At 45.4% G+C, this 21,749-nt stretch overlaps 1 protein-coding gene across 2 annotated transcripts in view; it reads left to right on the forward strand.

Annotated features, from left to right (window-relative positions):
• Positions 1-21,749, forward strand: part of HELZ (helicase with zinc finger) — a 1,742,088-nt gene that overhangs the window by 342,403 nt on the left and 1,377,936 nt on the right. For both annotated transcript variants that reach the window (XM_086930935.1, XM_086930936.1), the window contains exon 7: positions 6,781-6,832. In XM_086930935.1, the coding sequence (XP_086787061.1) occupies positions 6,781-6,832 (52 nt within the window). The remainder of the gene's footprint in view (positions 1-6,780; positions 6,833-21,749) is intronic.

The following is a 21,749-nucleotide window of genomic DNA, read 5'->3' on the forward strand; positions in this document are numbered from 1 at the left end:
GACGGCCATTTTAATCGCGTGAAGGCACCCCAGCCATGAGATAAAAAGATAATTCTGGCTCTGAAGCAGTAGCGAGTGATAGTTGGCCCTAAAGAGGCCATCTAGTGTGGGAGTCAGGTTGACACCCAGGTATTTGAGGTTTTTTTTGGTCAATTGGAGTGGCGCCGAGTTACGCGGGTTATTCACAACCTTGCTGGGCAGTGTAAGGTTCAGGATGGAAGACTTCGTGAGATTCACTCTGAAACGATAAACCACTTCAAAAGCCCTCAGTTCCTCCTGAAGTACCTGCAGAGATTGGCTGGGAGAGGTAAGTGACAACAGCACATCATCTGTGAAGAGCGATATTTTGTGCTCCTCCCCTCTAAATGGGATACTCCGAATTCCTGTTGCTTTACGAATTTGTGTTGCCATTGGCTCCATGCTTAAGTCAAAAGGAAGTGGGGAGAGCGGGTAACCCTGCCTAGTCCCTCTCTCTCTAAGGGAAAGAGGGAGGAGCTGGTCCTGTTAACCTAAACTGTAGAACAAGGGCGCATGTAGTTAGCTTTAATCATGTCAATAAATGGCTTTCCAAACCCAAAATGTTTGAGAGTGCTGAAGAGGAATGCCCAATCCACCCTGTCAAAAGACTTTTCAACGTCTAGGCCCACCAATATCGCAGGGATCTTAAAGTTGGTTGCTTTCTCAATCAGGTGGATGGTTCTACGAATGTTGTTGTGGGCCTGTCAGCCTTTATTGAAGTCAGATTGATCGGGGCGGATGAGGTTTGGCATGAGATCCTCGAGCTGCGTTGCCAGGATTGAGGAATGGAGTTTAGCATCCAAATTCATAAGTACTACAGGCCGGTAAGAGGCACATTATCTTGGATTTTCCCCAGGTTTGTGAATAACTGTGATAACTGCCTCTGCCATAGTTTGGGAGACGGTCAGGCCTACCGCTATTGTGTTAAAAAGAGTTGTGAGATGTGGGGTGATGTCTGGTGCAATGGTTTGTATAAAAATGGGCTGTCAAGCCATCGGGACCCGGCGACTTGTCAAATTTGAGAGCCGTGATTGCCCTCCCCACTTCTTCCTCCGAAATAGGAGCGTTTAAACTCTCATTCCATTCCGGCAAGACCTGAGGGAGTTCTAAAGATTGTAATGCTGGAGCTGTATTGCGGGATCCAGGCAGTCCTAAAGTAAAGACCTGTGTAGAAATCCCCAAAAGTATTGGCCTTAGCGGCATCTTCATGAGGTGTGCCCAATGAATTCCAGTCTTATTCCCCTGCGCGTAAGATTTGCCGCAAACTAAGTAGGGTGTGTTCTGCCAGAGTATATCACTGAGAGTTTTCCATTGATTGCTCTCATATGGCGCTGCACCGTGCCAGAGGTGTTTTTTTGGTGTTATTTTTTCAATGTCTCCCAAGGATTTTTCTAACGCTTCCCTCTCCTTGACCCTTTGTTAATTTAAAGTAGAGTTGAGTTCTGTACATTTGCCCCTGATAACGTTATTCAGGGATGATGTATCATGAGGTAAGTTTAATCGAAAGATCTCTGTGATGGCCCCTCGGAGTACCTACCTTAGTACTATATCTCTTGTTAGGGTAACGCGAAGTACCACATGGCCGTCTTAGAGGATCCCGCCACCCAGGTGAGACAAATCGTAATCAAGCTATGAACCGAGATTGAAATTGGGAGTATTTTTGCTTCCTGGAGAGACCCTAGAAGGTTTTGACTCACAAAAATATAATCGAGTCTCGAATATGTTTGATGGATGTGGAAAAGAATGTGTAATCCTTAGTGTCGATGTACATATGCCGCCATGTATCAACCAGGCCCAAAGTTTGTGACGAAACTACCTGTGGCAGACTGGTGAGAATGTGAACTATCCATATCCCCATAACATGTGAGGTTAAAGTCACCCATCAATATCATTGGGGCTTCTGTAAACCCTCCAATCATGTTTAGCAGGGCTGTGAGAAAGGTCGCCTGGCCTGTGTTAGGTGCATATGCTGAGATGAATGTGCATAACCTCCCTCTTACCTTCCCCTTGACCATAATGACCCTCCCTTCCTTGTCTGACTTAATTTCTTCAGGTTGGAATTTCAGGCAATTGTGAAACATTAGAGCCATCTCTCTTTGTTTAGAGGTCGCTGAGGATCTGTATATTAAAGCATACCGTTTGTGTCAGAGCCGGAGCTCCTCTGTTTGCGTTAGGTGTGTTTCCTGTAAAGCCACTACTTTGAAACTACGATCTGACAAATATTTCCAGACTTTCTGCCTTTTGGAGGGGTTAGTTCAGCCCCTTTACATTCCAAGAAGCTTTAGATAACAGCATGCTAATGGAGTACCGTTAAACCTCTGAATTAACCCTGGAGTGACGCCCAGAGTTCTCCCATTGAGACTGACCACCCCAAGCAAGCCCCCAGCCCAAACAGCATGCGTGAGCGAATTCTGAACCATCAGCAGGATAGATTCAGACCATCCCTGGTGTGTAAACTGTTTTGTTTTATTGCGCATTTCAGAGGCCAGGCCAAAGGTAAATGTCCCCCTGTATTTCATTTTATCTTCTCTTAATTTTGCGGTGATGGGCCGAAATTGCTGTTGTCTGAGAAGTTTCGCCGGCACCAGATCTTGGAAGAGGCTGCATCCAAATCTCTGTAAGGAAACATAACTTTTCTTTCTAGCTTTTTGGAGAGTTGCCTCATGAAGTTTAAATGAGTGCATTTTGACTAGGATGTCGTGAGTACTTCGCCGTTCTCCTCCTTGCTGGGCCCCCACTCGATGTACTCTCTCAATCTTGACCTTCATCTGGCTCGACCCCAGAACCTCGGCAAAGGGCACCTCCAGGAATGCCTTCAGATCCGGTGCTTCCACGCCCTTTTCAAGGTCCCTAAATCTAATGTTGTAACGTCATGATCGATTTTCCAGGTCTTCTGTCTTTAGTAGGGCCGCGTGTAGCTGAATTTGTAGGTCCTGTAGGGTATCTTGCGTGGCCTCTACTTTTTAGATCTTGCCTGAGCTAGCGCATGCAAACGTGCACAAGCTGTCTGGCTTTTTGCAATGGCTCATTAAGCCTTACAGCGCGTGAATCCCCTCCCGCTCCTTTCTCCCACTCCCTCCTTGTCAGCTTCGTTTTCACTCCTGTCGCACATCTGTCTCTTTCTTCTGCCTGTTCCTCTCTCTCGTCTCTTATCTTTTTCTCTCTTTCCTTTCACATTCTCTTTGCGCTTGTTTTTGTTTGAGAAAGAGAATAAGAGTACTGGAACATTGCATATATCCACAGGCCGGGTTCAGCGTAGTCAGACTGAATGCAAGCTTCCCCACATTGCAGCATCAATCCAGTTTATGGAGGCACCACCTGGGCTTGGCATGACGAGCCACCATACACTTGAGATGAGAATACCCTCCTTTGCACCTCAAAATAATCTCACGATATGTTTGCAGAGTCCGATTGAAATTAAAATATGCCCAGGCACCCACACTAAAAATAGGCACATTTACAGATCGGGACCTTTCATGAAGCATTGTGTGCTTAGTTGCAGGGGTGCGATTTTGGGAGAACATTAAAATAAATTCACCTTTTTATGCCTTGTAGGGCCATATGTAAACACAGGCGTTCATGAAGGCTTCTTTCATGAATCGCATGAACAGATGCTGTTTATAAGATGAAAGCCAGACTTATTGGCTTTGTCAGTGCTGGGAAATAAGTAGTAGAACGTTTGCTTTATGTGTATAATGCATATAGAAGAGAAACAACTGAATGTGAGGAACAATGTAATGTTTGAGTGTGCTTTGCAGATATAAAATAGTCCTTTATGATTGCAAATGAAAGTACTTTATGTAAGGCAGAATGACACACCAAATAGCCAATTGCACAAAGTTTAGAGCCCACTCTACGTATATTTTAAAGAATTGTAACAATACATCTTCCCGACAGCTGGGCTCTCGAGCCAGATCTAAACAAGCATTGGCATGCCCAATAGGTCTTGCCTTTGGGACCTTATAAGTGTTTAGTTATCCAGCACAATATACTTGGTGAAACAACTTCAACTGTTGCATAGCTAAATACTTATAAGGTCCCAAAGGCAAGACCTATTGACTATGCCAGTGCTTGTTTCTCTAGTTCGTGGGCCTGAGATTCTACCTCTAGGACATGCGTGCGCACTGAATCCACATTTTGCTGGAGCGCCGTCATCCGCCCCGTCAGGTCCTCTTTCAGCTGGTCCAGATAAGTATTAATGTCCCCTTTCAATTCAGCTCTGAGTTCTAATTTAAACTCCTGGAGGGACGATGGGAGCTCCTCTGCCATGGTGTCTGAGTTGGATCCTGACTCCTGCGCTTGCTTCTTCTCTGCTGCAAGGAAATAGTTGGACACCTTGGCTGCCCCTTTTTTGGTGGCATAGGTGCTGACCAGCCCGCCCCCCAGCAACCCGCAGAAAGCCTAGTTCTGCTCGCCTTCTAGGCACTGCTTCCGGTTAGTCCTTTCGTTCGCTGGATTGGGTGGAGCCCCGCGCCGCTGTGACCTTCTGGCCACATGGTCCACTCGCTGAATCCACCTTGCAACGTATGGCTATGGCTATTTTAGCTCTCCCACGGATCTCTGGGCGCCATCCAAGGTGATTGTGGCAAGTAGGCATTCACACCACCCTTCTTATGTGGTGAGTCGCCAAGGAGATGCCCCTCTGTTTATAAATCTTGAATCAGGTCACTGCTGTTTATCACTCTTGGGACTTCAGCCTCACTCCTGCTGGCAATGGATGGAAGCGACGGTCGCCATCTTTATGTCAGGCATCAAAGCTCCGACTGCCTCCACAGTGTCTCCCCGCATCTCTGGTGCTTTAAAGGGAGTACTCCCACTATGAAGATGGGCTCATCAGGCCCCCAGTTGTCTCCAATCTCCAGGGGTGGGCACCTCCTATCTGCAGTCAGCGCGAATCTTTCAGCATGGTTGGCTCCCGACTCCTAGGCCGTCCATCACCTGCCCAAGTTGGCGTACCAGCAGCCTTTGCTATTCAATTTGAGGGGCCCCAGGGGCCCTCGACGCTCACTGCGCTCTCCCTCTGTATCAAGTGGACGGCCTGCTAGGAGCCGCTCCGACGTTGTGCGAAGTTGTGCGAAGTTGATGCGTGTCACCATCTTGGATGCGGGCCGCTCCTCCCGGTTTCAGTCCTCAGCGGCCCACTTCCTCAAGTCTCCCGGTCTCCAATTACTCCGGACCTCAGCCCCCGAAGATTAAAATGCTCCGGTGCGATTTTGCTGCCCAACGCATCCAAGACAGCTCAGGAGAAGACTGAGACAAGGCTAATTACGTCCGCCCGGCCATTTTGCCTGGCCACGCCCCCTGATAAGTAAAATGTGAACCTTTTCTCCCTTGCACTTGGGTTGATATAGATGTTAATCAACAACAGCGAGTGCTCTGACTTTTTATTCCTTGTAACCAGTTCTCCTGAAATATTATCGGTTTGATTTTCACCTGCTCTTTCACTGAAATATATAGTAACAGACCGCCCTGTGGTCTACAGTGCTTGTGCTCTCTAGAAGCCGATTTACTGTGCTCTGTGAAGCCAGTGATGGGATGACTTGACACGGACCATGTTTCCTGTAAAGTGATGATTTCAAAGTTACTCAGATAGGCTGTGGCTTCGGGGGATCAAAGTTTCTGCAAGAGGCCACTTACATTCCGGGAGCGTAAAGATCGAGATAATGGTTCAGTGCTTAACTGCACTGTATAGAAGGGGCATTACTGATTGAAATTATTTCTCGTCAGGGCAAACTATAAAGACCTAGACTGAAAAAAACTAGAAATCATTTTATGTGAAGGGGTGGGTTTCAAATACCACCATTCAGTCAACCGGGATTTGCCCACTACTCAACATGTGCAACCTTGGAGGGGTGTCTGGCTCAGCAAGAGCCTAAATGTGCATGCTGTTATTGCTGCTGTAGTCTGTTTTGGTGGGGAAAATAGAGTATTCTGAGACCTATTGATATTGGCAGAGGACCCTACATTACATTACGGATCAATGTCTTTATCACAACATTTATCATAATGGTCTATCAGTAGAACTACTCCTAACCCAGAGTGGACATTGCTGCATGCGGAAAGCAAACATCTACAATTAATACTGAGTAGCCTTTTTGCTTCAAGCCACCCCAAACCGTCTTTGTGATCTGCGCTGACTCCAAATGAAGCTCTATGTTCACTTGAAGCTAGTTCCAGTGGGATTCCTAAGGCTTAGTCTTGGCAGACCCAGTTTTCGCTCAAGCGAGCAAATGAGTGACACTACGTTCAATCTTTAGTGTAGGCCATTTTGTTGCAATTGTACTTTGTATGTTGAGGGTTCCCCATTTGTACTGATTTTACTACTGCACATTTTTATAATACTCAATTTAATTTGAGTGGTGTGTAGGTGAGCATGGGGCGTTTTAGAAAGCCTTCTATGAATAAAATCAAACTTTATGCAGTCTGATCCATTGTATCCTACTCTAAGCACTCAAAACTGTGAGACATATAAAGAGAAGTAAATCTACACTCTGTAATGTGCCAATTTGGAGATTATTGGTGGTTTTCTGTGCATGACTGAGCCACACGCATATCATATTTAAATACTTAGTAAATAATTTTTAGTCTCGGTACGTAAAATACAATACACACATTGTAATTGCATTCTGATTTGTAATTAGTGTCTGTGATATAGCTCTAAAATAACATGCGGTTGGTTATAATATAATGTTGTTCAAAGTTCAATAAGTTTCCAGAGGTAACGTCCAGCTGTTATCTCAAATTTGCATTTTAAAATTTCAGACCTCAACTAGTAAAATATCATCTCGATACCACGGAGAAGATTTAGAAGATGGTAAGGATTTTTAAATATTTTCGATTCTCTGTGTATTTCATGTGATGTTATAATCTGTGTAGACTAAGGCCTGGTAATGTTGACCAGCATCGTATAATTTACTTTAGTTTAATTTTGTTCATGCTCACTATGTAATCTGCAGTGCTAGGGTAATTAAAATTATTGATATTGAGCCAAGGCTTTAGCTCCCAGGCTAAATAAAATTTATAGATTCTCAGATTTCCTCTAATGTGCAATTCCAAAGTGAATTAAATGATTCGAGGCTAGTTTGCGTCTTGAGCGTTGTAACACTGCCCCTAGAAGAAGAGGGCTCTTGAACTTGAAAGGCTAAAGGATAACAATCACTGTACTTCATTTTGTTGTCCAGAGAAAGATAACCCAACTGTGAGTGTTTAAGTTTAAGTATGCATTTGTTATTAACAGGACCTCCGAATTAGCTTTGATGGGGATGGGATGTTTGCATCAAAAGAATGCATCTAAAAATGCGATTTGAAAAAAGAAAAATTAAACATTCTTTCACACAGAGGTTTCTATAATCCACGTAGTTGTGCTTCCTATAAAGATATGGAGTTACTACAACCATAACCTCATCTTTATAAAATGACATTAGGGTATTTAGATTTTATTTTAAAGGAAATCGGTAAATCCTGTTTACTTATGAATTCTCTTAATTTCTTCTTTTTTTTCTTTCTTCGCTTGTCAGCATCTCAACCTTCCATGTGATCAGTAATGTTTGTGCATTCTTTCCTTAAGGGTGTCCTGCCTTTTCCATTCCTCTGTTCATCGAGATCTACTTACTCCTGCGTGTGTCGTTATTTATGTGATATGAAAAATGTCGTGTAGTGCCGTAGTATCGCCAGAAGATTTAGTTTACCTTCTTATTTCATTTAAACGTTTAGAATAGCACATCTGCACCACGCTTTGTTTTGGGCTTTTCATCCTAACACCGATGTGCAGTAATGTAGTAAAATATTCAGAAACCAATTGAAAGTGGAATTGAGTTGAGGTCATTGTGAAAGGAAATGTAGGATTATAGGAAGCCACGTTATCCTGTTTAATAGTCAAACTTAATGGAAATCCATCTGAAGGATGGAAGTATATGGACCATCAGAGGAGGAGTAGAATGGAAAATGACAAATATTCAGTTTGGAGTTAGTACGGAATTATGTACCATGGCAGGTTAAGGCAGCAAGAGGTTAATTCAGATACATATGGATATAGGAGTTTTCAGACCCTTTTTGAAGGTCAAAAAAACGGTTTGATTTCTTAACTGGATGGATAGAAAGTTCCAGATGCTGACTGCTGCGCCTACTAAGGGCTGTTTGAATACTTAAGACATTTTGAATCTGTGTCTCAAGCTGTAGAGAGTTTTTACTACTTGAAGATTGTTTGCCATTGGATATTGTCAGTAAGGTGGCTAGCTGTTTTGGTTTATTCGCTTTGTTGGCTTTGTAAACCAGACATCTGCTTTTTAACTTCTTTCTGGGAGTTGCCAATGAAGCTCTTTTAGTATTAGCTTGAAGTGGTGGAGTTTTTTCTTTATCGATTTAAGAGATAGGATAGCATTTCCAGGGTCAAGACATAAAATTGCTAGAGCAAGAGCTGCTGCTTTTAGTTGATTTGTGGCTAGCAGTGTTGGAAATGAGATAGATGCCAGATAGAAGATTTCTTTGAACTAAATGGGAGAAGAAAGGCTGACAATGAAGGGAAGGAGGAAGCGAGGAACTTGCAGAAAAAGTGTCATACTTATCCCACGAGCGAAGACACTATTGTGTTCTGTTAAAAAGTTGCACACAGTACTGGTGATGAACAGAAAGTGTGGTGAACAAAAACTGGATGGCCTAGCAGGACGGTTAAAAGACTGGATAATAAACCGAAAAGAACAATATATGACAATCAGTCAGATGGAAAAAAATGCAAATAGCCAAGACCTAACTACTTTTATAGGTTCCTTTGAAGCTATAACGCTAGAAACGAGACCCTGGATAATCGAAGAAGGGGCCCCCAGGGTCGTGACAGTGCTGGGTATTATCTTGCTGGAGATGGACTGGACTAAATTCTTTCTGGAAGATCTGAAAGACCCCTTTGAATAAACGTTAAACATAATGGGGCTGGCAGTTTATAGCATGGCCATGAGTGGGATATTTGAAGCTGGACTCCATCCTGTTTGGGAGACTGGGAGTAGTTTAGTTAAACAGCCTCTAGGAGAAAGGTCAGGGTAACTGAGAAGGCTGTGTTATGTTATGAAGTTCTCTTATTGCCTCCTCAACCCCCTCAATCCCACCAATCTATCTTGGCACTAAGGGCCATCGGAGTTTGCATTTATAGGGTATGTGCCATATGGTGAGTTTACATGTAAACATGTTTGTCAAGTGTTGTGGCAACTGTTATGCTATTGTCCGTCATATAGATACACAGTGGGCCTTCATGCTGTTGTGTCGAAAGGAAATCAATTAAATTACTATATTCATACTTTTTTTGAAGTGACATCTGTCTTTATAGATTTGCAGTCTCTATTTCAAAAACCACACAAATTGAGATTTATCTGGTCACGTTATTATTTTCCTGTATATTGAAGGGTTACAGTTGCTAATTAAAAATCCAACCTTTGTCAGAGACAATACATACTTAAATTACGGTCTGAGGCTTCTTTGACAGCTGATCTTATTAATTCTTCTTGGTAAAACCTGAGCACTTTTTCTTAGTGTTTAATGCAGGGAAACCACTTCATGCTAATTAGTGAGATGCTAACCCTTCTATCTTCCTGGCAGCTATGCTAGCTCCACTGTCAACATATCATAGGGCCTCACCCTCTTGCCTAGTGTTCCCAATACTTCAAAGTGAGCACACAAGAGCCGCAGAGAGATTATCCATGATTTGAGCCCTTCTATGTCTTAGAATTACAGAAATCGCATGGGTGGTGGGGAGGGGACGGCGGGGTGTGGGGGGGGGTGGGTGCTCCGGGGGATTCCTGTCATCCTGATAACTTTTGATGGTGTTACTTGCTGTAAAAGTGATACCACTGGCTGTTGGTTGTTTTTAGACATCCCATGTTTCATTGATGTATCCCTATGTGCCTCTAAGAAGTTGTCAGTATAGTGTTACTCTCCAGTTTCTCCCTGCCAGTCGTCCCAAGTCATGTAGTGTGTGTGGTGAATGAAGGATGTTGCCCTTTATACGGCATCCAAGGGTCATGCTTTCAAGCGGTTTATCTTTATATTAGCTTTTGGGATCAAGTGTAATGCCCATAAGCATATGATGGAGAAATAGATAGATAGGATTATATAGCCTCAGAAGCCGAAGTGATGGGCAACCCACTCTACTTGCATATCTTCTATGCTTATTCTTGGTTATTTTGCAATCTGAAATCTCTGAACCAACCTTTTTAGGCTAATTAAACGTTTAGCAGGAAAAGTCAAGGAAATTGACTAGTGCTAGTAATTAAGCTGTACCTTCTTGATTAATACAATTGTATTCAGATGGGTGAAAGGAAAAAGTTGCCTTTTCTCTGCAGACGAGCCTCTGTTTTGGGCATTAATGGCTTCATATTGGTCTTTACCACTTTAACGGGCTGCTTTTGGATCAATGTGCCCATATAGGCTTGCAGTTCTTGAATGGGTCTTTTTTGTTCCTGTTTTAATGGGTTGCCATGTTTAAGTTAGGATTTGCTTTATCCAATTAAGCCAAATCGACAGCTTCTCAAAACCATTGGGTTTTGTGTTATGTTCACATGCTCTGTACTCTCCCGCCATCCATTTGTTTTGTTGTTGAATAGTACAACTTGTTTTCTTATATGCCAGCTTTATGCATAGAACACCCATGATCAGATAACTGATCCCCACAACACACTGGGACAAACACCTCGTATTAGATTTTCTTTTTTTATGGGATTGTTTGAGTGCTCTTGCAAAGAATCTTTACACTGGTAACAGACTTTGATCCCAATGACAAGCAGACATGTTGTAAAAGTGAAGGAGTTACATATGTGGAGCACATTTCGTTGCAGCATAATCACCAATTTTTTCAACCGTTAAACACAATTTTGCAGCCCAGGGCGTTGGTTGCCTGAGTATAATTCTGGGAGGAGGAAGAGGCGTGATTTCAGGTAGAAAGTACCCATTTAAAATGTTCCTCTAGCTGCAAACTTTGAAAAGCCATCATGAGATCTTCTCTGGTAAAAACCCAAAATTAAAGAACAAAAAACTTATTTGACGACATCCGCGTTTAAATTCACTTTAGTTTTCAGTACCATCAAAATTGAAGCTACATGCACAATACAGATCTGAAAAGAGGTCTAGCCCCCCCAATCCCAAACACGAGCACCATCCTGTAAAGTAGGCTAGACTAGTATGCAAGGATATACACTGAAAATTAGGACTGACCTCAAAAGATCTTTGATACCACTATGTATTAGTCATTTCTACTCTTGCACAATGATCAGTTCAGTACTAGATTCTTCACGGGTACAAACTCTCATTAAACATTCTCATATTATTCATAAGGGCCTCTATAGGAGGCTGGCTTAGTATTTGGTACACACTTATTTAAATGAAGCGCCTTTCATTAATCCAGATAACCCTTATGGTGATTTATTGGTCTTAGACAATCATAGGAAGCTCTCTAAGTGGTAGCTGTGGAGAGCAGCCTTCAGGCTTAGTCCAGAAGGAGTGTTGAGCAGCTTGTTTTACCAGAACTAATCATAAAGTACGAAAAAGAACCACACAGTATAGTTATGGAAATAGTTATATTTATTATACCCACTCACTAACACATTGGTATATCTCCTAACCAAAGCGATCAACACAATACTTCAATTGTAAACCGGTAGGTAAGCACAAATACACAGTGGTCTACAGGAGGAGACCAAACCAAATACTAAAGAAGTGAAATGCGAACTGCGACTGAAGTCGGGACGAGGACTAGGAGACTCAGAAAAGCTGGGGACACAAGGAACCACCCAATGTAAGTACCCAGGAACCCGACAGAGTATGTCTGCAGAGTGAAAACACAGCCCCATACTCAGTGCAAGTCAGTGGGAAAGTAGCTTTGCTGTTTTCAAGACGGATCATTACCAGTGGATCCTGAAGAAACCCTGTGGAAGACAGAAGGTTAGAGAGTTAACCCATCCGCTGGATACCCCAGGAAACAGGATACCTACACCAGGGAAGCCGGGTGCATAGGTGGGAAGTGATGTCCGAAAGTGCTGTAGACCACAATAGAGGACGTCAGGAAAGATGCCGCTGGCGAAAAAGGTGAAAGAGTCCGGTGGAATCCAAGGGTTGACTCTTGAAGAGAAGAACCTGCAAGCAGAGGGGCAGAGTCTATGCCTCTCAGAGGTGACCAAGAGGCACGGAAGAGCAATGACTGCCAATGACTGAAGACGCAGGAATGATTATGGTGACCGTGTCGCTGCAGCTGTGATAACCAGATGACGCTGTGGAAGACCAGGAGCCGTTAATGAGCTGTCCCAGGTCGGAAGTCGAGAACCAGGGTGTCGGTGTCCGGCGGGAGCACCAACAAGCCTTGGCAGCAGCAACAGACAGATAAACGATAAAGGAACAATGTTGGGACCAGCAAGGTCCAAGGGACTCGCCAGTTGTAGGAGAGTCGGGGCAGACCCCGAGCAAGCAAGGGAGCCCACTGAAGTCAAAGAAGACCCGAAGGCACAGATGTCTCAAGAGGACCTCTAGCAGCTTACCAAAGATGCTGGCCCACGGTGCAGAGGATGCGGTGAAGATAAAGATCTTGGCAGGAAGAGGTGCTGGTGGCTAGAGCTTCTTGTAGCCTGAAGATCTCTGGAGTACAGCGCTAACAAGCCTTGGCAATGGCAAGTTGACGCAGTGCTCAAGGATTCTGTTCCGACGAGGGATACTGGCCTCAAACTTGCTGAGAAGACAGGTCAGGCCTTGAGGGAGTTGCAGAACCACCATCCGCGTTGCTGAGCCTTTCAAAGTTTGGGGCATATCAGGAGCAACAGATCGTTCAGCTTTGTTGTGATGCCTGCAGATGCAGGTGAGTGACTCCTTCACACCAAGGGAGATTCCTTTGGTTGTTTTGATGCCCACAGGCCTGGAGAGATACCTGGAAGAAGCACAGACGATGAAGAAGACTTGCAGTACTACAAGATCAGGAGCAGCAGGAGTCTCTGATTGTGAAAGCGTACAGTTCAGCATACAAATCACCCCGAACAAATTTGTCTCAGGCCTTTTGGTTTATCGCCCGCCGGGTAGCTCAGGCCAATTTGTAGGATCCCTATTAGAGACCACCATTGTTCTTGCTGCAACAGCTTCCAATTTCATCCTATTAGGGGACTTAAACTTTCATTTTAATGACCCAGGTGATAAGATGGCAATGCATCTCAAGCTTGATTTGAAATCGCTCGAGCTGAATCTTAAAAATAAAGATGCCACACACACCAAAGGGCATCTTTTAGATCCTATATTTACGAAGATTGTACACTTAGAATCTAGTTCCCCCCTGCCTTTACCCTGGTCCGACCATTTTTTGGTCCTGTTTGCTTGGCAAACCAGTATGGAGTCTCCATGTGCTCCGGTATCACGTACACTAGAGAGAGCATGGTCCAAGCTCTCAACAGAGAGATGGACCCACAGTCTGGAGCAGACAGTTCCCCTCTCTGATTCAGACCCTTTGGAGGCGGACAAAAACTTCTCAAATTGGCTGAACAGCTCCCTTGACGCTGTCCTACCTAGGAAAAGAATTGGAAAGAAGAGCAGTGTATTCAAATCACCATGGTATACACCAGAACTTAGAGATCTAAGGAAAATCTGCAAAAAACTGGAACGCACGTGGAGGAAAGACTGGGCCTCTCATGCCAAAGCAGACTATCGAGCAGCGATAAGGACTTATAAATTAGCCCTCAAAAAGGCCCAGGCTTCTTTCTTTGAGGAGAAAATTAGAACCTCTTCCAACTCATCCAGAGAAACTTTTCGGATAGTAAAATATCTCCTTAAGGTACCTAATCCTCCAACTGCGCAGGACGCGTCGGGAGTTAGATGTAACCAATTAGCGTTTTAAAAAAAAAGTAAAATTCAATATATATTAAATACCTTACCACAAAGCGATTCGGCATCTGATCCTGTGCGATCAAATACTCCTATACCCGCCCCCCTCCTGGATGCCTTTGTCCCGGTATCTAGGGAGGAATTCCAAAAAGCTCTGACCTCCATGAAAAGTGGCTCCCTTTGTGACCCAGCACCTATGTATATCTTGAAACGAGTCTACGCCACTATCTCCCTCTTGGCTATGGACCTACTTAATGCCTCCTTCACCCAGGGAATTGTGCCCCCCAGTTGGAAGCAGGCTATGGTTAAAGCTCTTTTAAAAAAAACAGAGTTGGACCTGTCGGAGCTGGCCAACTTTCGACCAATCTCTTTGCTACCAGGTCTCACCAAAATGGCTGAGAAAATTGTTAATCAGCAGCTCTCTTCCTTTTTGGAAACTAACAGACTACTATGCAACTCCCAGACTTGATTTCGTCCGGGTCAGGGCACAGAATCTGCCCTGATAGCTGTGGTTGAGGAGGCAAGGTGTATCTTGGATGCGGGAGGATCAGCTGTGGTGATCCTCCTAGATCGAAGTGCAGCCTTTGACACGGTGGACCACAGTATCTTAATCCAGCGCCTGACCCACCTGGGAGTTTCGGGCACAGCGTTGTTAAGGCTCACATCTTTCTTGAGTGACAGAACCTTTTAGGTTGGGGAAGGCAATGTACGCTCTAAACCTACTCCCTTCATTGTGGGGTCCCTCAGGGCTCTTCATTGAGCCCTACTCTGTTCAATGTGTACATGGCCCCACTGGAGGAAGTGGTTACTTCGTTTGGGATCAGAATAGTAACCTATGCAGACGTCGCTCAATTAGTCGTCTCATTATCCCAAGAGAAGCATTGTACTGAAAATCTTTATTCGTGCCTCTCTGAAATACATTCATGGATGAGTAGATCGCGACTCAACTGAATGGAGCTAAGACAGAGCTCATGCTCCTTGGTCATCAAGTAACATCTCTACGCAGGGCCATCTGGCCCTCTTGGTTGGGAGTCCCTCCCACCCCAAAGAACGAATTAAAAAGTCTGGGGGTCTGGCTCGAGCAAGACCTGTCATTCCGGACTCATGCGAAAAAAACAGCCGGTGTGTGCTTCGGCCAACTCCGATCTGCCCGCAAGATTCTTCCTCTATTACCAGCTCATTCAAGAAAGCTGCTTATTCAAGGGCTAATCTTGTCGAGATTAGATTATAGCAATGCCCTTTTTCTAGCTGCCCCAGAAACTACCATTAATACTCTCCAACGTGTCCAGAATTCGGCGGCTAGGCTGCTTACTGGCACCTCTTCTAGATCCTCAGCCAAACCTGCACTCTGAGCCCTTCATTGGCTGCCAATACGGGAGAGGATCAAATTCAAGTCCTCTAGCCTTGTTCATAAGTCCTTACAAGGGAAGGGGCCCCCTATCTTAGGGAGTCTCATCTATCCTTATAAAGCTACTAGAACTCTTCGCTCCGATCATGGTAATCTAGCCAAAGTCCAGAGAGTTAAGACGGCCCGAACAGGGGGACGCCGGTTCTCAGTTAATGCGGCCTCTTTGTGGAATGCTCTCCCTGTCAGGCTTCTAACTCAACCTAGCTATTCTAGATTCCGAAAGCTCCTCAAGACTTTTCTGTTTCCCCAGGACCCCTAATTAGCGGTGCTCTCCTCAGTTGTTCCCTGTTCTATAGCGCTGGGATGCTCCCGGGCAGCCATGCGCTTTATAAGTTCATTTTCATTTCATTCATTTCTTTCTCGAGCAGTCTCGGTTCCAGGTGATGTCCAGCGAAGTCCAGTTGCCCAGATGGTAGAAGTTTAAGTGGTTTCAGGTTTGAATCTTGTCCCACGACAAATGTGCAGAGCCACCCACAGGTAAGCCCTTAAGTACCCTAGGCAAAGGGTTGGAACGGTTCAAAGGTTGCTTCCAGAGGAGGAACTGGACAGAAAGGAGGATACTCCCATGTCCTTTGTCCAGTTTCGCAACAAAGTGGGAGCCAAGAGCTTCCTGAACTGGCTCAAACTGAAGTATGCAAGGAGGGCACCAAATGTGCCCTTCAAAGCATTCTAGTGGCACTGGCAAGCACTCTCACTCCAGCCCAATACATGAAGTCCCATCTCGGAAGTGGTCACACCTCCCTGTGGCAGGAAACCTACCGTTCTACCTTCTCCTGCTAGAGCTCAGCTGCTCAGAAGCTGGAGGGCATAATAGTGTCTGGGGTCAGCAGCAGCACCAGCTTGCTGGCAGACCCTAGAAGGCTGTTACCAGGAGTACTGGGGGGCTTCCCGGAGGAGCTCCCTAGTGCATGGAATCATACCTCCAACACCGGTAACAGTGTTTGGGTATGATTCAAACATGTTTGATACCCAACATGCCCAGATTCGGCACAGCCAATTTATAATCAATCATCCGTAATGATCCATGGCCACTGAATGTATCAAAATGGCTGACGGCACTTACAAAGCCTGAAAAACCAACTCTAGGGTTTGTAGGGGTGCTCTGCTCATGTAGGGTACCCTCACAGTTGTAACCTAGCACCCTGCCTTCAGGATTGAAAGGCCTGCCTTAGTGGTGATTTATAGGTTTAAAGTGCAGTGACCTCAGATATATGGAAACTTCTATCTGTCATATGTAGTGCTAGCACCAACTTAAACAGGCTGCAATGGCAGGTCTGTAGTCCCAGTTTGAGTGGTCTCTCATGGGTGGCATAATACATTTTGCAGCCCATGGGGGACCCCTGGTGTACCTATGCCCTGAGTACCTTTGTACCGTATACTAGGGACTTACATGGGTACACCAGTAGCCAATTGGGAAGGTACCAAAGTACATAAAAATTCAACATTTTAGGGGGAAAGCACAATGACTCTGGTCTTGATTAGCAGGATCCTAGTCAGACTAGTCCTAAAACAGAATAACTCCCGTAAAAAGTGGGGGGTAACCATGAAACTAGAACCTACGTTCCTAAAGCTCCCTTCACTTGGTTAGACATTTGAATACAATGAAAAGGCAAGAAATTCAAAATACACTTACCATAATGATGAAGAAAGCCACAGCATTCAAACGCCACTGTTGCTCATCAATAGCTGTGTGTGCTTATTTTCGAATACCGCTGGCACTGGAAATCTCATTAGCCTAACTGCTCACCACCTTGCTCTGATGCTGGTACAATGCCTTTGATAATTTTGAACTGTGGTGTGATGGTGTGAATGAAAGGTGAGCCGTTCAGGAAGTGATTTAAGTTTTTAAAACATTTTTTATTGACATTTTGAAAAATACAACTAAACAGCCAGCATGCTGTCATTGTTACAGGAGCTTGCAGTATCACAGTTTTACATTACATAGTAGTGGGTTAATCGTCTGCGATCCACACGCCCACGTCTGAATAAGGACACATTGTCACTTGCCCAGTAGCATAACAGAAAATCACAGGTAGGGTCTGGAGTACATTTGTTACACCCGATCTTGCATGCCTAGCATAGGAATTAACAGATACAGGAAAAACCAAAAGAAAACACAACCAATACCAAATCACGACATGTTACACGCTGAGGTGTCACTTGCCTGAACTCCCGAATTCCCCTGTTGCTGCTCCTGCGCCCACCCTATAAACGGTTCCAAGATATCATGCGGTCTAGGAGCAGGGGTCATGAGTTACCAAAACAGGTTCAGCTGTGTATGGCCATATGTGACATCCCTGATCCACCCCTGAAATTGAAGGCGCTTCCTTCTTACCCCAATATACTGCAACTTGGCGCTTAGCAAATAGCAAGAGGAGGGCATGCAGTTTGCGCATCTTGGGTGGAGTGTCTTTAACGTAGCTCAGTAAGCCCAACATGGGGGATGGGGCAATCTTTGCTCCAATTATTTGATTCACTGATGTAAAAATGGTGGACCAAAATGCAGCAAGTCCCGGGCAATCCCACGCCATGTGAAGAAAAGAGGCTGGAGTAAAACCGTATAGCCAACAACTTTAATAATCCCTTAGCCCCATTCGGCATAAATCCACCGGTGTCCTATAAAATCTATGTAGATATTTAAAATGAATCAAACGAAGTAGATAGAGGAGAGTTCAGTGAGTTGGCCACAACAGAAGTTCCATTGATCCTCAGTTAACGTAGCAGAAAGCGCGGCATTCCACCATTGGAGAGCTCGGGGTTTCACCAGCGGGGCAGTGTTTTGCATGTGTGTATAAAGACGCATAATAAGTCTCCGGGGAGATGGAGAGCTCAACAAGTTTTCCAATGCGGGCAGGGGCGGTGGGGCCACCTGAAAGCCCTCGCAAAGGGCCCGGCAGACTGCACACAGTTTGAAATATGAACATTTCAGCAAATGTTACTATCCGACCCTCATCTGCGGCCAGTGGCGATCTAAAAGTGTTATCTGGATACAAGTCAGCAAAACTATGTAGGTCCATCTTATGCGCCATTCTGTATGCAGGGGAACATGGAATTATGTGCCAGCGGGATAGATGAGGCATATAATATCGGAATGTTTGCTCTCTTGCGCAGCTCATCCCACGCCCAGCGCAATGTCCCAGAAGTGTTGATGTCGCCACGAGGGTGACAAGCTGATTGGTAGGCGCCACCGCGTCAGTTTCAACTGCCACGTGGGGTTGGAAGGGCATTGGGTGAACCCAATAGTGCAGAAATTAGGCCCTAGCACAAAGGGTGTTGTTTCATATCCGGTGCTCCCAGCCCCTCCTGCTTCAACGGGAGTGTCAATAATTCCCAGGAGATTCTGGCCTGTCCACCTGCCCACACCAAGGAGCCCACCAACAGTGATCTCAAGGTCTGAAAAAAATGCTGCCTTAGGGGGACCGGGACGTTAACGAACAAATACAAACATTTCGGTAGGATAACAATCTTAGCTAGCGCAATCTTTCCTGCAAAGGATAGAGGAAGCTTAGCCCATATGTTCACCTTCTCTTCCAACCATGTGATTGCGCGTCCGTAGTTAAAATTCCAAACCTTCTGCGTGGTACGACTAAGCCATATGCCCAGGTATTTTGCCTCCGCCTCCCACTTCAGAGGAAACTCATATGTCACCTGTGGTGTGACATCTGTGAGAGGGAACACCACAGACTTTATCCAGTTGATGCAGACACCGTCTAGGCCCCCAAAACTGAAAAACTCCCTTACAATAGGATCCAGGTTGTCCTCCGGATTTATAACATAAAGGGTGATATTGTCTGCATACATTGAAATGAGGAGGCTCCTAGTGCTAAACCCTATGCTCCTAGCTGTATGGTGTTGCCTGATACGTGCAGCCAGTGGCTCCATCACAATAGCAAAAAGCAAGGGGGATAGAGGGCATCCCTGCCTGGTGCCTCGTGTAATGGGGAACGGGGCAGAGAGCATGCCATTCACCCTAATCCGGGCAGAGTGTAGAGCAACCTAATGTGATTTATGAAGAGTGGGCTGAAACCCATGCGGCCTAGTATAGCAAATAGGTATGGCCACTCAAGCGCCTTGGTGGCATCCAAAAAGACAACTGCAGCTCGCACATCAGGGTGAAAAGTCGACCGCCCAGGAATAAACCCAGACTGGTCGGGGAGAGCAACAAGGGAAGTATGGGCTGTAACCTATTAGAAAACAACTTGGCTAGGATTTTAACATCCACGTTTATCATTGATAACGGCCGGTAGGAATCCAGCTCTTGTTTCCGGCCTACCAGGTTTCAATAGGGTGACAATGATAGCTTCCCTCAGGGACGGGGGTAAGACCCCTTCAGTTTGGGCCTCCTCATACAATGCCAACAGTCTAGGCGCCAGCTCCTCTACATACGTTTTATAGAAGGTTGTGGTCAAGCCGTCGGGCCCGGGAGCCTTATCAAGCGGGAGACTTTTTATGATCTGGGCTACATCTTCCACCGTAATCGGGAAGTCCATGTACTCTCTGTAGGTTTGATTAAATCAGACTAACGCCAACGAATCAAGAAAGGATTGCATTCCCTCTGGACAGGTCTCCTGAGTGGCAGTGTATAATTGTGAATAAAGCGTGTAGAATGCATCTAAGATATCACCTTGACCCCTTACAGCAGTGCCCTGGACAATTTGTGTATATATGCAGCAGATCTGGGCGGTCGAAGTAGACCAATCAATATCCGTCCCGGTCTGTCGCCCTCTCCTTACCTTCGTGCCTCCACATATTTCCCTAAGAATTTAACTTCTCATTGTGCCTCTTCGGCATAATACAATAATTTAGATTTCAGGAGGGCGATAGTGGCGTGTTCGTTTGTGGAGTAAAATTGCTCCTCGAGCACCTTCATTTGAGCCACCAGTGTACCCCTAATGGCCTTTAGAAATCCTGCTTGACGGTCAAGGCACTGCCCCCTAATAACCACCCTGAACGCCTCCCATAAGGAGGCCTCGGTATCTACGGAGACAACATTGAGGGCGAAGTAGTCATCTAGTAGGGCATGTGGTGGGAGACGCCAGGAGAATGCTCTGGGAAGTGAGTCGGGGAGCACCAGTTGCAGAAGACCTGGAGCATGGTCTGATAGGGATCGCGGTAGGTGCAGGATGTCGGAAGTCCATGTAGCTACATCCCGCGAGACCAACCAGAAGTCCAAACTGGATTAGGCATTATGATGGTCGGAAATACAGGTCCCCTTCCTGACCACAGGGTGCATCCTGCGCCATATGTCAACTAGATCCCCATCAGAAATGATAGCATTCAGGGCGGAACCAGCAGCAGGATGCAGTGATCTGGCCGCACCCCTCCTATCCAGTGCATCATCCAAAATAACATTAAAATCGCCCCCCCATAAAATTGTACTACAACCAGGTGCCCTAACCCTGGTCCAAAGAGCCTGAAAAAAGTCTGGGCCATACACAGCTACTATCACCAGTGGGATTCCACACAGTGTTCCCTGCACAAGAAGATATCTACCCCCGGGATCGCCATAAATGTCGCCTTCATGCCAATCCAAGCCCCTCTTAACCAACACAGCCACCCATCGAGAATAATTGGAGTATATGGAGGAATGTACATGCCCCCACCTGTTGTGCCTGAGCTGAGGGGATGGTTTTACATTGAGGTGTGTCTCCTTTAATACACACACATCTATATTGTGGCGAGCTAAATAGGCATGAACAAGTCTAGACTTCCTACAGTCATTCAGACCTCTGATATTCCACGTGAGAACATTTAATGCTTTGGCGTTGTTATACAATGTGCATTGAAATAAAGAATGTGGGTCATGGCAGCGCGTTGTCTTCCCGAACCAAACCGTGCATCGTGGCCAACAGAATGCGGGCATACTGGCAAACAACCAATTCCCCCCCTCAACCCACCACCCACTCCAACCCCCCAATCAGGTTGTAGAGTATCCCACCCTAAATAAACAAATAAAAAAAAAAACTATCAGTCCAGGGAAACCTCCCATGGGGGCGCAGCAAACCTGGCAAACTACCCTGTACATACAGGGTGGCCGGGAGTACTGCAGAGTGTGTTGCAAGTCCCAAACAATAGATCAAAGTCTGAACTATAATGCGTAATCCAAATTCAGTGGTAATTTCAAAATGCAGTAGCACCCCACATCCAATTTTGACCCAGCCTCCATGCTACATAACAGTATGATACCCATTTCAGTCATTGTCGCGGAGTCTGTCTGCTTCGGACATCTCAGATCCTCGAGCGTCTTTGGGTCATTTTCCACCAACATGCTTGGTGAACTTGCATCAGTGAAAAAGTGGCAAGTGTCATCTTTAGAGACCTTGAGCTTTGCCGGGTAAAGTAAGGAGTACGGGATTTGAGCTTGTAGTCGGATAAGTTTCGCTGGTAGAAATTCACGCTGTGCCGCCTGTACAGCTTGTGTATAGTCAGGGTAGAACGAGATGGTGTTGCCCCTGGGTGAGATGCGTTTCTTTTCTCTAGCTAGCCA

The sequence above is a fragment of the Lissotriton vulgaris genome, chromosome 7, assembly GCF_964263255.1.
Source record: "Lissotriton vulgaris chromosome 7, aLisVul1.2, whole genome shotgun sequence".
NCBI classification, from domain to species: Eukaryota; Metazoa; Chordata; class Amphibia; order Caudata; family Salamandridae; genus Lissotriton; species Lissotriton vulgaris.